Consider the following 15,374-nt stretch of genomic DNA (forward strand, 5'->3'; position numbering starts at 1 on the left):
CCTTTCCCATTCCGTCACATTTAGTTCACAATGCAAATCGCCCTCCCAGGCCTTCATGTAAGGTAATTTAGTCAGTGTGCTGCCTCTCATGTAATTATATAACCTTGAAATGCCTCTCTTCCCCCCCTCCAGTGTAACCCAGATGTTCTCTAGGGGTTCCCGTTCCCTCGGGTCTGCCCGCAACCACCCCTGTTTGTTCATATAGTGTTTGACTTGCAAATATGCATAGTTATCAGACTCCCGCAGGTCAAACTTCCTTCTTAATGTCTCAAATGACCTTAGTGTGCCATCCGACATTAAGTCTCGGAATCTTCGCAGGCCTTTTCTATACCATTCATGAAACGCTCCCCCCGCTTCTCCAGCTGGGAACTCGACCTCATGAATAATGTGAGCCAGTGTAGAGGTTTTAACTCCTTTTTTAAATTTGCGTTTCAGCACCTCCCAGGTATGTAATAGGTGCCCTATAAATGGGTTGCCCTTTCCCCCCCGGGTGGCGCACATCTTTCCCGATCCCCACAGTCCCCGTTCTAAATTACACCTAGGCTCCAATTGTTGCTCTAACATCGTTATGGGTGCCCTGTCCCCCTTGCTCCATTCCGCCACTTGTTTTAACTGTGCTGCTTGATAGTACCATGTAATGTTGGGCATCCCCCTTCCCCCTTCTTCCACTCCGCTCCACATAATTCGCCTGGATAGCCTCGCCCTTTTCTCTCCCCAAGCAAAATTTGATATATCAGATTGTAATTTATTCAGGGTACCCGAGGGAATTTCCAATGGCAGCGTCTGGAAGAGGAATAGCAGTCTGGGAAGTAGGTTCATCTTAATCACTGCTATTCTGCCCCACCACGAAAGTAGCCCATTTTTCCATCTGCTTAAATCTGCTCTAAGTTCTCTGATCAAGGGAACATAATTAATTCCATACAAAGACCCAAGATCTCGCGGGAGCCTAATCCCAAGATAACGAAAGCTCTCTCTAGCTTGCCTAAAGGAGAATCTGGATAATATTCTCTTCAAATCATGAGTATGACCCATAATACCCAACACCTCGGACTTGTCATAATTGACTTTAAATCCAGATATTCCCCCAAATGCTCGGAGCTCCATACATATATGATGTAGGGTCTTATCCGGGCAACTCACATAGAAAAGAATATCGTCGGCGAATAACGCCACTTTATGCTCTTGAGCACCCACCACAATCCCCTCAATACTGGCCGTCTCCCTAATCCTCTGCGCCAGCGGCTCAATCGCCAGAGCAAAGAGCAAGGGCGACAGAGGGCAGCCCTGACGTGTGCCCCGCTGTATCCGAAATTGATCAGAGTATCCCCCATTGACTTTTATACGAGCTTTTGGTGTTGCATACAGCCCCTTAAGCCATGTCAGTACCCCTGGGCCAAACCCCATATGCTCCAACACCTCCCATAAATAATACCACTCCACCCGATCAAAGGCCTTTTCTGCGTCTGTTGTCAAGAGTACAAAGTCCCCACCTCTACGTTGGGCCTCCCATATTATGTTAAGAGATCTCCGTATATTATCCGCTACTTGCCTATGCGGGACAAAGCCTGCTTGATCCTCGTGGATTAATTGGGGCAGAAATTTATTAATCCGCTCCGCCATAACCTTCGCTAATATTTTAATATCTATATTTATAAGAGATATAGGCCTGTAGGATGCGCACAGCGTGGGATCCCTCCCCTGTTTAGGAATCACCGAGATTCCCGCTTCATACATACTACCCGACAGCTTCCCTGATATGAAGCACTCATTTCCTACCCGTAACAACAGCGGTCCTACTTCCTTGCTCATTAACTTGTAGTATTTAGCCGTGTACCCATCGAGTCCCGGCGCTTTCCCTCCCTTTAATCCTCTGATAACTCTCTCTATCTCTTCTAATGATATGGGCTTGTCCAAAAAGTCTCTTTGTATCTCGGTCAATTTCCGCAACCCCAACCCGCTTAGATATTCTTTAATCATTTCCCCGGATTCCCCACTTTCCTTAGTGTACAAAGCTTCATAAAATTGGGCAAACCGATCCCTAAGCTCTTTATCCTGATATAATACTGTGTCCCCCTCCCCCTTCAGTTTCATTATAGTATTGCCCACCCGTCTCCGGCGGAGGCAACGTGCCAGCATCCGACCTGATTTATTACTGTATTCAAAAAACTTTTGCTGAACTAACTTCCTGTGGAATTCCAACTGTTTTATTTGAATGTGATGTAAATCAACTCTGCATTCCCTCAATTCTGAGAGTATTTCCGGGCACTGACCACCCTGATGTTGAGCCTCTAGGGTCGCTAGTCTTTGTCTTACCTCAAGTTCCCTCTTTTGCCCCTCCCTTTTCCTCTGGCTACCTTTTTTTATCAAATGTCCTCTCACCACGGCCTTAAGAGCGTCCCAAAGCGTTCCCTCTGTCACATCCCCCTTATCATTGTAAACTAAATAGTCCTTTATCACCCTCCGAACTTCTTCACAGTCCTCTACTAAGTCAAGCAGAGATTCATTCAATCTCCAGAAGGTGTGACCTTTTTCTCTCCCCAAACCTCTCCAGGATGCCCAAATAGGGGCGTGGTCCGATATATGAATATTTCCTATATTCGAATCTCCAACCTCCCCCCAGATGTTACGGGAACCCCAAATTGCATCAATCCTAGTGTATGTTTGTTGGGCGTGCGAATAGAAGGTATATGTCCGCTGCCCGGGATGCTGCAATCTCCATACATCTATCAAATCCAGGTCCTTGACCATATTCAATAGTTTAGTCGTATTTGCCGAACCTCCACCCTTTTTCTTTCCCTTCGAATGGTCTAAATCCGCTAATGCCCAATTGAAGTCCCCTCCTAGAATCACTTCCCCTCTCACAAAATTGGTTAATTCTAATCTTAATTTTTCAAAGAATGCACCTTGTCCTTCATTGGGTGCATATATATTAACTAATGTGATCTGTTGTTCATTAATCTTCCCCGTGACTGCAATACATCGTCCTTGATTCTCCAGAAAGGTTTGCTCATGTACAAAAGGCACCCTTTCTTTAATATAAATTGCCAAGCCTCCCTTTTTCCCCCCTCTAGGGTCTGCCAATATAAAGTTCTGGCCCAGGTTTTTATATTGAATAAGCCGTGCATCCTTCCTTTGAATATGTGTCTCCTGCAACATAATAATGTCCCACTGCATTTTAAGTATCTCCCTACTTACAATACTTCTTTTTTCAGGTGTATTCAAGCCATTTACATTCCATGACCCCACTGTGATCCCACCCTTTTTCCCCCCTCCCTTCCCCCCCTCCCCCCTCCCTCCTCCCCTTCCCCCCAACTGGCCGCTACCAAAAGCTGCCAAATTACCCCTAGGGAAGTGTCGTCTCCTGGGGATCTCGACCCCTCTTATCGCCCCCTCTCAGTCAGTGAAACCCTCTCCCTCATTCATTCCTTATATATTCTTTCTTCTTCATACTTCTATAAGCATTTAAACATTACCAACATGGTATCACTTACTACAGATGATCCTATGATCAAACTTTACACACTGGCATTAGCCCATTTACTTTGGTCCATTCAAGTGTCCGCTTGCTGCTCCGTGCCACGCTCCTTCCTCGCTTTGCTTATGCTGTCACCCCTTTTCCGTTGCTGGAGCCATCTGCCTGGGTTTGAAATGTTCTCTCCATTGCCTCCCTTAGCAGGTCCTCTTATCTCCTCCGGAAGATCTGTACATCCCATGTTCTCCAGGATTTTCCTTGCTGCAGCCGGATATTGTATTTTCCTTGTCTGATTTCCCACCGTGACCATAAGGCCATTAGGGAAAATCCATCTGTAGCGCAGGCCAGCCTTTTGCAGGTATCTCGTCACTTCGCGAAATTCCCGCCTCTTTTGTAAAGTAGATTGCGCCAGATCTTGGTAAATCTGAATTTTGTTGCTTTGCCATTGTATATCCCCCAGGGCACGAGCTTTTCTCCAAATAGACTCCTTTACCTGGAAGTCATGGAAGCAGGCAATAATATCCCTGGGGTTCTCCCCCCGCTGCGGTCCCAGACTCCGGTGCGCTCGGTCAATTTTAATTTCAGTCTTATCTGTGCTATCCTGGGGGTCTCCACCTTGCCTTAGAATGAAGTGACAAATTTCCTCCACCACTTTCATTGCTTCTATATATTTGGCCTCCTCAGGCACTCCTTTGAAACGCAGATTTCCCCTTCGTGAGCGGTTCTCTAGATCTTCTAGCCTGGTCTCCATTTCCTCTCGCCTTTTTTTCTCCTCTTTGGTTATGTTCTCCAGGCTCTGCACCCCCGCCTCCATCTCCTCCAGGCGTTCCTCAGTCTCACCCACGCGGTTACCAATGTCCTTTACCTCTTCACGAAGTTCTTTAACCGCCGCGTGAATACTATTTCTAGTGTTAATCATCTCTGTTTTCAACTCCTGGAACCATTTGATAATCTCGCTCCTCTCAAGTTCCGCCTCTCTGCCGCTCCGTTCCTCGATTTCATTATCTGACTCAGGGTCCTCCGGCGCCATTTTGTTTTCGCGCTGAGGCTGCACTTCCAGCGCTCTGCCTCCCGCTTTCGCCGATTCGGCCGTGAACTTGAATTTTGAAAGTCTCTTTCTTGCTGCCATGTAATCCGGTAAGTTCAACTCAACTTTTAACGGAATGAAATCCGTTTAATGTGGGGGATTAATTGCTATTTTCGACGCGTCCCCGCGGAGCTCCAAATTTGAGCTGCCGTTCACATCGGTGACGTCACTTCCCTCCCTGTTGATGACTTATTAATAATCCTGTCTGACCCTTTTCTCTGCTAACACTCAAGTAAGATATTATTTTTCAGGAGGAAAATCCGGCTTCTTGCAATGAAATGGACATGAAGAAAGAGGACAGTAGTACAGGTGAGAATATATCCTGTGATAGTAGAGAGTTTAAGCCTTACTTTTGTTTTTATGTTATGGGAATGGGACTTCATACTGCCTTTCTACGGTATTTTGCAACTACATTCAAAGGGGTTGACATATATTCAGGTACTTATTTTGTACCAGGGTCAATGGAGTCCACTAGGCTACTCCTCCACTCATTCCACCAATAAAAGCCAACCTCATCAGTGATGTCACAATGGCTTGATTGCCCAATGCTTGGCTCACTTCTGATATTGTGATGTCATAAGGGAAAGGGGGAAAGGGAACTGGGACTTGATATACCGCCTTCCTGAGGTTTTTGCAACTACATTCAAAGCAGTTTACATATATTCAGGTACTTATTTTGTACCAGGGGCAATGGAGGGTTAAGTGACTTGCCCAGAGTCACAAGGAGCTGCAATGGGAATCAAACTCAGTTCCCCAGGATCAAAGTCCACTGCACTAACCACTAGGCCACTCCTCCCACCAATAACAGCCAACCTTATCAGTGATGTCACAATGGCTTGATTGCCAAATACTTGGCTCACTTCTGATATTGTGATGTCATAAGGGAAAGGGAAATGGGACTTGATATACCGCCTTTCTGAGGTTTTTTGCAACTACATTCAAAGCGGTTTACATATATTCAGGTACTTATTTTGTACCAGGGGCAATGGAGGGTTAAGTGACTTGCCCAGAGTCACAAGGAGCTGCAGTGGGAAGCGAACCCAGTTCCCCAGGATCAAAGTCCACTGCACTAACCACTAGGCTGCTGCTCCACTTGGTTTGCTTGGGGATTTCTTCTTTTTGTATACGTGTTTCTGGCTTCATCCTTGCACCTCAGTGCATATGTTTGGCACTGTATTTCCATTATAATTTAACATTAGCAAATTGATACGTGGTTATCTTTTATTTATTTAGTTATTAGAAAAAGGCAAAACATAACAAATGTAGGAAACGGAGTGACCTAGTGGTTAGGGTGGTGGACTTTGGTCCTGAGGAACTGAGTTCGATTCCCGGCACAGGCAGCTCCTTGTGACTGTGGGCAAGTCACTTAACCCTCCATTGCCCGCTGCATTGAGCCTGCCATGAGTGGGAAAGTGCAGGGTACAAATGTAACAAAAAAAAAAAAACTAGCACATTACATACTGTGACTTCTCGGTATATGGCATCTGAAAAGGGATACATGCTCTTCTGAAATAGGTTCCCCAAGTCCCAACACCTCCCTCTGATGAGGCTTTGGGGCAGTAATGTATTTAGTGCACTTATAGTATCTAGAGATTTGTAAAATCTCTGGAATGTGATCTTGCCGTTTAATGTAATCATCCCCCTTTTAGGAATTGAGTAAGTCTTTTTTATCTTAACATTGTCAGTTTGACATCAAATATATGTGGTTAATTTTAACAATAACACTGAAGCTAGGACAAGTTAATATAAGCTGTATTAGTCTCCTTTTCCGAGATAGCAGACCTGGAAGACCAAGAAAGTGGCTTGCTGTTCATTGAATATTGATCAGTGGCATACATATAATGTGTCTGATCAGTTCCATAACTCGGTCCTAAAATGTCTGAGCCTTAGGACAGGACCACAATATATGCAAAAAAGTGCCCTAACTGCACAGGCATAATAATACCACTGATAGAACATTTGTAACTGTTCTCAATCATATTGCTGGCTATTGAGACATGCAAAAAAGTTTTAAGATTCTTCTCTCAGTCTTTAGGTTCAAAATGGGTGTTCAAGAGAGTATATATTTTGTTGGTGGGGGGATTTGTGTAAGAACGCATGATAGAATCACTTTCCTCTACTACTACTCCCATTCATTGCCTCTTCAAGAGGGGTCTCGTCCATCTGCAACCTCCCCCCTCCCCATGTTTCAGTAAATCAGCTATCTGTCGAAAAGCAGCCCATTGTGCTAAGCCAAATTCATCTATCAAGTCATTGGGCAAATGATTGTATGGTTTTTATGCTTAAATATTCACTGTCTGATATATTGGAAAGTATATAAGAAAATTGAGTTGGACTGATGATGGTACTATTGGACAATCTATGAATAAGCTGTGACTAATGGTTTGAGTCTCTGCTGATTCTGTTCACTAAGGCGTCCTTTTAGTAAGGTGTGCTAATAGATTTAGTGTGCACTAAATGATACCGGTGTCTTATCAGCACACAGTAAATCTGTTGGTGCACCTTAGTAAAAGGACCCCTAAAATAATTTTTTGGGGGAGGGCAGACTTATACGGGGTCTGTGCCGGAGCCGGTGATGGGAGGCGGGACTGGTGGTTGGGAGGCGGGAAATACTGCTGCACAGACTTATACGGTCTGTGCCCTGAAAAAGACAGGTACAAATCAAGGTAAGGTATACACATATGAGTTTATCGTGGGCAGACTAGATGGACCGTGCAGGTATTTTTCTGCCGTCATCTACTATGTTACTATGTTACTATGTAAGTAGGATAATTTTTGTTTGTTTGTTTAATATAACATGGGATCAGTATTCAGAAGGGCTTAACCAGGCAAGAGAAGCTCCTGCCCGGTTAAACCCTTCTGAGTTTGCCGGGTGACGATATTCAGCGGCACTAAGCCAGGTGGTGCCGCTGAATATCGCCATGAACCAGCTAGGTTAGGGGGCGGGCAAGGGACAGAATTAGGGTGGAGCAGCGAGTTAGCCGGTTACTGGCGATATTCCGTCCGCAAACCAGTTAGGTAAGTGCATAATGTTAGCACTTCAAAAGAGTTGCCCTAACTTTGGACCCTTTTACTAAGATGCGGTGAAATCTAGGCTTAGCACATTGTAACGTGGAATTTTCCTGCACGCTAAACTCTGATTTACCACGGCATTAAAGTTTTCTTTTTTTTTCTTAGGGTAGGTTGGGCACTAATGTCCCCATTAGAGCGTATCACCTGTCAAAGAATAATTTGGGAGCAATTACGACCTCCTGTTTAGGAGGCTAAATAGGCTGTCCTGTGTTAACCCTGCGTTATCCAGCTAGAACACACTAGCCGCCTAACATGGGAATGCCCACACTCTGCCCATGACAAGCTCCCTGTGAAAAATATATATATATTTTTAGGTAGTAGTTAACACACGTTTTGCAATAGCTTGTTTTTCCTGCCCTGCGCTAGCAGCAGGGGACATTTTTCTCGCACACCAGGGCCCTTTTTTATTGCAGCAGGTAAAAAGGCCCGTGCTTGGGACGCGACTACTGCCAGCGTCCATGTTGGGCTGGCGGTAGTCCCGTGATGGTCTTACCACCACTCTGTAAAAGGGCCCCTCAGCACGTGTTGGGGCTTAACACACCTTTTAGTAAAAGGGCCGAGTTAACTGGGCAGCGGTCTCCAGTTAACATCTAGATCAGTGGACATACTTAGGAATTCAGTGCCGGGATTGAATATCCGGGGTTAGGTCAGTCCACGACTGGAAGCAGCTGGCAAGTCGCTTATCACTGCGAGCTGAATGTTACCCCAAGTGGGGTTTTTAAAAAAATATATATATATTGATAGGTTTTGTTTTGTAGTTTGTTTTCCTTGCTATCATTTATAATCTTTTGAAATAGGATACCTTTATTAAAAAAAAAAAAGTGCCTTTTCTGACATTCCACGTAGATGCCCTGTTATAAAATCAAACCCATACTGTATTCTGGATGGAGCCATAATCTCTGGATCCTGGCAAAGCATTATAATAGGGAGGGTTGAGTTAGCTTAAGGGAGATCTCTAAAATGGGGAAAAATAGAAGTAGATTCATTATGTAGCCCCATAGAAGGCACAAGAGAATAGGTGAACAAAAAATAAATGCGAATACAAGAGGGTTCCAAGACCCTGAAAAGCCCTGAACATTAGTTAACTGGCAGTATAGTTAAACTGATATTGGAATAGCAAACCTTCCAGCACTGAGAGAGACAGGGCAACAATTCTAGTTTAAAAACTGACCAAGTGTGTATTGCTGATTCTGGAATGGTTTGCAATACTAATGTTCACCATGATATTTGAAGCCCAGGATGGCTCGAACCCGAACAGGTCCTGCTGGCCAGTTTCATCTGCGCTGACAGCAAGACTGCGACGCTTGATCACGGTGTACCAGCGATGTAATCGCAAAGAGCTTCCTCGAGCAGAGCTGTTAATGCCCAGTAACCATGCATACTGGCTCCAGGAGGAGATGTTCCGCAGGGCAACCGACTCCGATCCTGTTGTGAAGGAAATGCAGAAGAGGTATGCGATTTTTGTGAATTTTGTGCTTGTGAAAGGTTCTGGATCAAAAGCGCTGAAAATTAAAGTCCTCCATTAATCTACAGAGCACAGGTACAACCTAGGGAATAGCAGTTCAGACTTCCCTCGCGCACACACTGCTCAGACAGCAGCAGTGAAATCATCCTCCCTTGCCCTCCAGCCCCTTACACCTCCTCTGTCCTCCCTTCTCCAGCCCATGTATGTGTACACATGCACACACACGTATTGCTTCAGTGCAGGAGGAACGGAGGGAGCAGGAGTGAAGCACTAAAGCAGGCAGGAAAAATGTATAGGAGAAAAGAATGCGAGGGACGGCAATTAGGAAGACAGAGGAGTAAGATATGATGAAAGCCAGAGGACAATGGAGTAAACTACAGTGAGTGAATATGAGATTGTGAACCTAAGGAGAAGTGAAACAAATGCGGTGAAGAGCAAAGAAGGAGGCGTTAGAATTAAGAAGCGGAGTGGTAGAGTATGGAAGTGAGGCAACAAGGACTTTAGAGGGAGGATAGGAGTAAGAAAGGCAGTGTGAGAAGGAGCAGTACTGAGGTTGTGTTAGGATAAATCTCTTTTATCAACTTTTTAGCACTGGGCTATGTCTCCAGTACCTGAAAACTGGTACAATTAAGTGACTGCAAAGAACTATAAAGCACCAGTAACATGTTTTATTAGCTGTTTTACATAAGACTCTCAAACTCATCTGAAAGGAAAAGTTATACAGACTTTCTTACCAGCTGCAATTATTTTCTTCTGGATCTTTTTATCAGTGAGTGAGTCCATCAGGGCTTTACTTTTTTCCTTACATTTTTTATACCCAATTTTACATCAGATGTTTTGGGAACAAGAGCAGAAAAATGTTTATAAAACTTGTGTTCATCTTCTTAATTTTCCTTTTCTTACTTTTTGGGCTGCTCTTTTCCTCCTTATTGCCTAAACGACACCTTCCACCCCTGTATTTCTCCCCCTTTCCATTGCATCCATAGTCCCAGCCTCTCCTCTAACGGGGCTCTGCAACAATAGTTTTGCAATGTGACTCTGGTGCTGGCCCATGACAGTGGCTCTCCATCCTCAGCCGTAGCAACAGTTCCCCAGCCCTGGCAGCTGCTCTCTAGTCCCTGATTCTGGCCACATTTGCAGCTTCCTGACCCTGGCAGTCGTTACGGAGGTTGCTGTTCCGTGGATCTGGCAGCAATTCCTTATCCCTGGGCGCCTAAGTGTACTTTGCCCGCTTACTTTGATGGGAGGGAGGGGAGGGAGATAAGGAAGTTTTTATGGCAGAGGGGAGGAGACCTTTTCTTACGTTAGCACCCCCCCCTCCCCGTGCTGATCCCAGCCCATGCCTTTGCATACGATGGATCTAGTAACCATATTCCTCTTAAGTGTCCTCCCCTACATTACCAGGGAACTAACATTCTTGCTCTTAGTTGTCATATCTGTTACCACTTCTCCTCTCTTCAGCCTCACAGCAGTTACAATCAGGAGATTTAACAGGATAAGTTATTCCTGACAAGTGCCTAAACCCTAAAAATATGTACCAAGTTCATCTAAAATTGCCACTAATAATTATTTTCACTAGGAACATGAAAAGTGCCGTGCTGAGACAAGCCAGTGGTCCATCAAAAACAACATCAGCAATAGTCAGTCTAGATCAACTGGTAGTACATGCAGTACCGTAGCGAGGGTGCCTGACACCCGGGGCGGGTCGCCGCTGCGCACCCCCCCCCCACGGGTGCAGGGCATGGAGCCCCCCCTCCGGAGCACCCCCCCCCCCCAAACGCACCCTACCTTTCAGCGGGGGGGGGGGGGGGGCAGGCGGGAGGGCCGATCCGCCCCCAGTGCACGTCACTGGGAGCTGCGTCGGCTCTGCTGCTTCCCTGCTTTCTCTGCCCCGGAACAGTAAGTACATAAGTAGTGCCATACTGGGAAAGACCAAAGGTCCATCTAGTCCAGCATCCTGTCACCGACAGTGGCCAATCCAGGTCAAGGGCACCTGGCACGCTCCCCAAACGTAAAAACATTCCAGACAAGTTATACCTAAAAATGCGGAATTTTTCCAAGTCCATTTAATAGCGGTCTATGGACTTGTCCTTTAGGAATCTATCTAACCCCTTTTTAAACTCCGTCAAGCTAACCGCCCGTACCACGTTCTCCGGCAACGAATTCCAGAGTCTAATTACACGTTGGGTGAAGAAAAATTTTCTCCGATTCGTTTTAAATTTACCACACTGTAGCTTCAACTCATGCCCTCTAGTCCTAGTATTTTTGGATAGCGTGAACAGTCGCTTCACATCCACCCGATCCATTCCACTCATTATTTTATACACTTCTATCATATCTCCCCTCAGCCGTCTCTTCTCCAAGCTGAAAAGCCCTAGCCTTCTCAGCCTCTCTTCATAGGAAAGTCGTCCCATCCCCACTATCATTTTCGTCACCCTTCGCTGTACCTTTTCCAATTCTACTATATCTTTTTTGAGATACGGAGACCAGTACTGGACACAATACTCCAGGTGCGGTCGCACCATGGAGCGATACAATGGCATTATAACATCCGCACACCTGGACTCCATACCCTTCCTAATAACACCCAACATTCTATTCGCTTTCCTAGCCGCAGCAGCACACTGAGCAGAAGGTTTCAGCGTATCATCGACGACGACACCCAGATCCCTTTCTTGATCCGTAACTCCTAACGCGGAACCTTGCAAGACGTAGCTATAATTCGGGTTCCTCTTACCCACATGCATCACTTTGCACTTGTCAACATTGAACTTCATCTGCCACTTGCACGCCCATTCTCCCAGTCTCGCAAGGTCCTCCTGTAATCGTTCACATTCCTCCTGCGACTTGACGACCCTGAATAATTTTGTGTCATCGGCGAATTTAATTACCTCACTAGTTATTCCCATCTCTAGGTCATTTATAAATACATTAAAAAGCAACGGACCCAGCACAGACCCCTGCGGGACCCCACTAACTACCCTCCTCCACTGAGAATACTGGCCACGCAATCCTACTCTCTGCTTCCTATCTTTCAACCAGTTCTTAATCCATAATAGTACCCTACCTCCGATTCCATGACTCTGCAATTTCTTCAGGAGTCTTTCGTGCGGCACTTTGTCAAACGCCTTCTGAAAATCCAGATATACAATGTCAACCGGCTCCCCATTGTCCACATGTTTGCTTACCCCCTCAAAAAAATGCATTAGATTGGTGAGGCAAGACTTCCCTTCACTAAATCCGTGCTGACTTTGTCTCATCAGTCCATGTTTTTGTATATGCTCTGCAATTTTATTCTTAATAATAGCCTCCACCATCTTGCCCGGCACCGACATCAGACTCACCGGTCTATAATTTCCCGGATCTCCTCTGGAACCCTTCTTAAAAATCGGAGTAACATTGGCTACCCTCCAGTCTTCCGGTACTACACTCGATTTTAGGGACAGATTGCATATTTCTAACAGTAGCTCCGCAAGTTCATTTTTTAGTTCTATTAATACTCTGGGATGAATACCATCAGGTCCCGGTGATTTACTACTCTTCAGCTTGCTGAACTGACCCATTACATCCTCCAAGGTTACAAAGAATTTGTTTAGTTTCTCTGACTCCCCCGCTTCAAATATTCTTTCCGGCACTGGTGTCCCCCCCAAATCCTCCTCGGTGAAGACCGAAGCAAAGAATTCATTTAATTTCTCCGCTACGGCTTTGTCCTCCTTGATCGCCCCTTTAACGCCATTTTCGTCCAGCGGCCCAACCGACTCTTTGGCCGGTTTCCTGCTTTTAATGTATCTAAAAAAATTTTTACTATGTATTTTTGCTTCCAACGCTAATTTCTTCTCAAAGTCCTTTTTTGCCCTCCTTATCTCTGCTTTGCATTTGGCTTGGCATTCCTTATGATCTATCCTGTTACTTTCAGTTGGTTCTCTTCTCCACTTTCTGAAGGATTGTTTTTTGGCTCTAATGATTTCCTTTATGTTACTGTTTAGCCACGCCGGCTGACGTTTAGTCTTTTTTCCCTTTTTTCTAATACGTGGAATATATTTGTCCTGAACCTCCAGGATGGTGTTTTTAAACAGCATCCACGCCTGATGCAAGTTTTTTACTCTGCGAGCTGCTCCTTTCAGTCTTTTTTTTCACCATTTTTCTCATTTTGTCGTAATCACCTTTTCTATAGTTAAACGCTAGCGTGCTTGATTTCCTAGTTTCACTTCCTTCAATGCCAATATCAAAACCGATCATATTATGATCACTGTTATCAAGCGGCCCTCGTATCGTTACCCCCTGCACTAGATCATGAGCACCACTAAGGACTAAGTCTAGTATTTTTCCTTCTCTTGTCGGCTCCTGAACTAGCTGTTCCATGAAGCTGTCCTTGATTTCATCAAGAAATCTTATGTCCCTTGCGTGTACAGATGTTACATTAACCCAGTCTATATGCGGGTAATTGAAATCCCCCATTATTATTGTGTTGCCCAGTTTGTTTGCGTCCCTGATTTCCTTTAACATTTCCGCATCCGTCTGTTCGTCCTGGCCAGGCGGACGGTAGTACACTCCTATCACTATCCTTTTCCCCTTTGCACATGGAATTTCAATCCACAGTGATTCCAAGGAGTGTTTTGTTTCCTGCAGAATTTTCAATCTATTTGATTCAAGGCTCTCGTTAATATACAATGCTACCCCTCCACCAATCCGATTCACCCTATCACTACGATATAATTTGTACCCCGGTATGACAGTGTCCCACTGGTTATCCTCCTTCCACCAGGTCTCAGAGATGCCTATTATATCTAATTTTTCATTTAGTGCAATATATTCCAACTCCCCCATCTTATTTCTTAGGCTCCTGGCATTCGCATATAGACATTTCAAACTATGTTTGTTGTTCCTAAGTACATCATGCTTAGTACTTGACAGTATTAATTGGCAATCTTTTGTCTGATTTTTATTGTTATTTAAAGATACCCGATCTACTACAATCTCTATCAGGATACTCTATCTTCCCTGTTATGGTGATATCTTTGAAAGATACCTTATCCCGAACCATGCTCTTTTGAGCGACTGTCGGCCTTCCCCCCATTTCTAGTTTAAAAGCTGCTCTATCTCCTTCTTAAACGCCGATGCCAGCAGCCTGGTCCCACTCTGGTTAAGATGGAGCCCATCCTTTCGGAATAGGCTCCCCCTTCCCCAGAATGTTGCCCAGTTCCTAACAAATCTAAAGCCCTCCTCCCTGCACCATCGTCTCATCCACGCATTGAGATTCTGGAGCTCTGCCTGTCTCTTGGGCCCTGCGCGTGGCACAGGTAGTATTTCAGAAAATGCTACCCTGGAGGATCTGGATTTCAGCTTTCTACCTAAGAGCCTAAATTTGGCTTCCAGAACCTCTCTCCCACATTTTCCTATGTCATTAGTACCCACATGTACCAAGACAGCCGTCTCCTCCCCAGCACTATATAAAATCCTATCTAGGTGACGCGTGAGGTCCGCCACCTTCGCACCAGGCAGGCAAGTCACCAGGCGATCCTCACGTCCACCAGCCACCCAGCTATCTATATGCCTAATGATCGAATCACCAAGTACAACAGCTGTCCTAACCATTCCCTCCCGGGCAACATTTGGAGATATATCCTCGGTGCGAAAGGATAATACATCCCCTGGTGGGCAGGTCCTGGCTACAGGAGTACTTCCTACTTCACCAGGGTGATGCTCTCCTTCTAGGAGACCTCCCTCCTCCAAGGTAGCACAGGGGCTACCTGACTGGAGGTGGGACTTCTCTACAACATCCCTGTAGGTCTCCTCTATGTACCTCTCTGTCTCCCTCAGCTCCATCAAGTCTGCTACTCTAGCCTCAAGAGAACGGACACGTTCTCTGAGAGCTAGGAGCTCTTTGCATCGGGCACACACATATGACACCTCACCAATTGGGAGATAATCATACATGTGACACTCAAGAGCAGGGAACCAGCGAGCCGACACCCCCCCAGCGCATGCACCCGGGGCGGACCGCCCCCCCCCCCCCCACCCCTTCCTGCGCCACTGAGTACATGGAAATCTGTTTAAAATTCAACTACGCTTTTATCTTGGACCACAATCTCTAGTAACACATTTCACAGTTTAATTGTACATTGACTGAAAGCATACTTTCTTACACTTGTTTTTATTAATTTATTAGGATTTGACTCATGCCTTTCTCAGTTGTATCTCAAGGTGAGTTACATGCAGGTACGGTGGGTTTTTCCTTATGCCAGGAGAGTTCAGTCTGTTTGTACCTGAGGCAATGG

The 15,374-nt window shown here is 45.4% G+C and overlaps 1 protein-coding gene across 2 annotated transcripts in view; it reads left to right on the plus strand.

Annotated features, from left to right (window-relative positions):
• The window catches only part of CHD6 (chromodomain helicase DNA binding protein 6), a 218,829-nt gene that overhangs the window by 151,751 nt on the left and 51,704 nt on the right, over positions 1-15,374 (plus strand). For both annotated transcript variants that reach the window (XM_030212950.1, XM_030212951.1), the window contains 2 exons: positions 4,811-4,868; positions 8,865-9,081. In XM_030212950.1, coding sequence (XP_030068810.1) covers positions 4,811-4,868; positions 8,865-9,081 — 275 coding nt within the window. The remainder of the gene's footprint in view (positions 1-4,810; positions 4,869-8,864; positions 9,082-15,374) is intronic.

Source organism: Microcaecilia unicolor, chromosome 8, assembly GCF_901765095.1.
Source record: "Microcaecilia unicolor chromosome 8, aMicUni1.1, whole genome shotgun sequence".
NCBI lineage: Eukaryota > Metazoa > Chordata > Amphibia > Gymnophiona > Siphonopidae > Microcaecilia > Microcaecilia unicolor.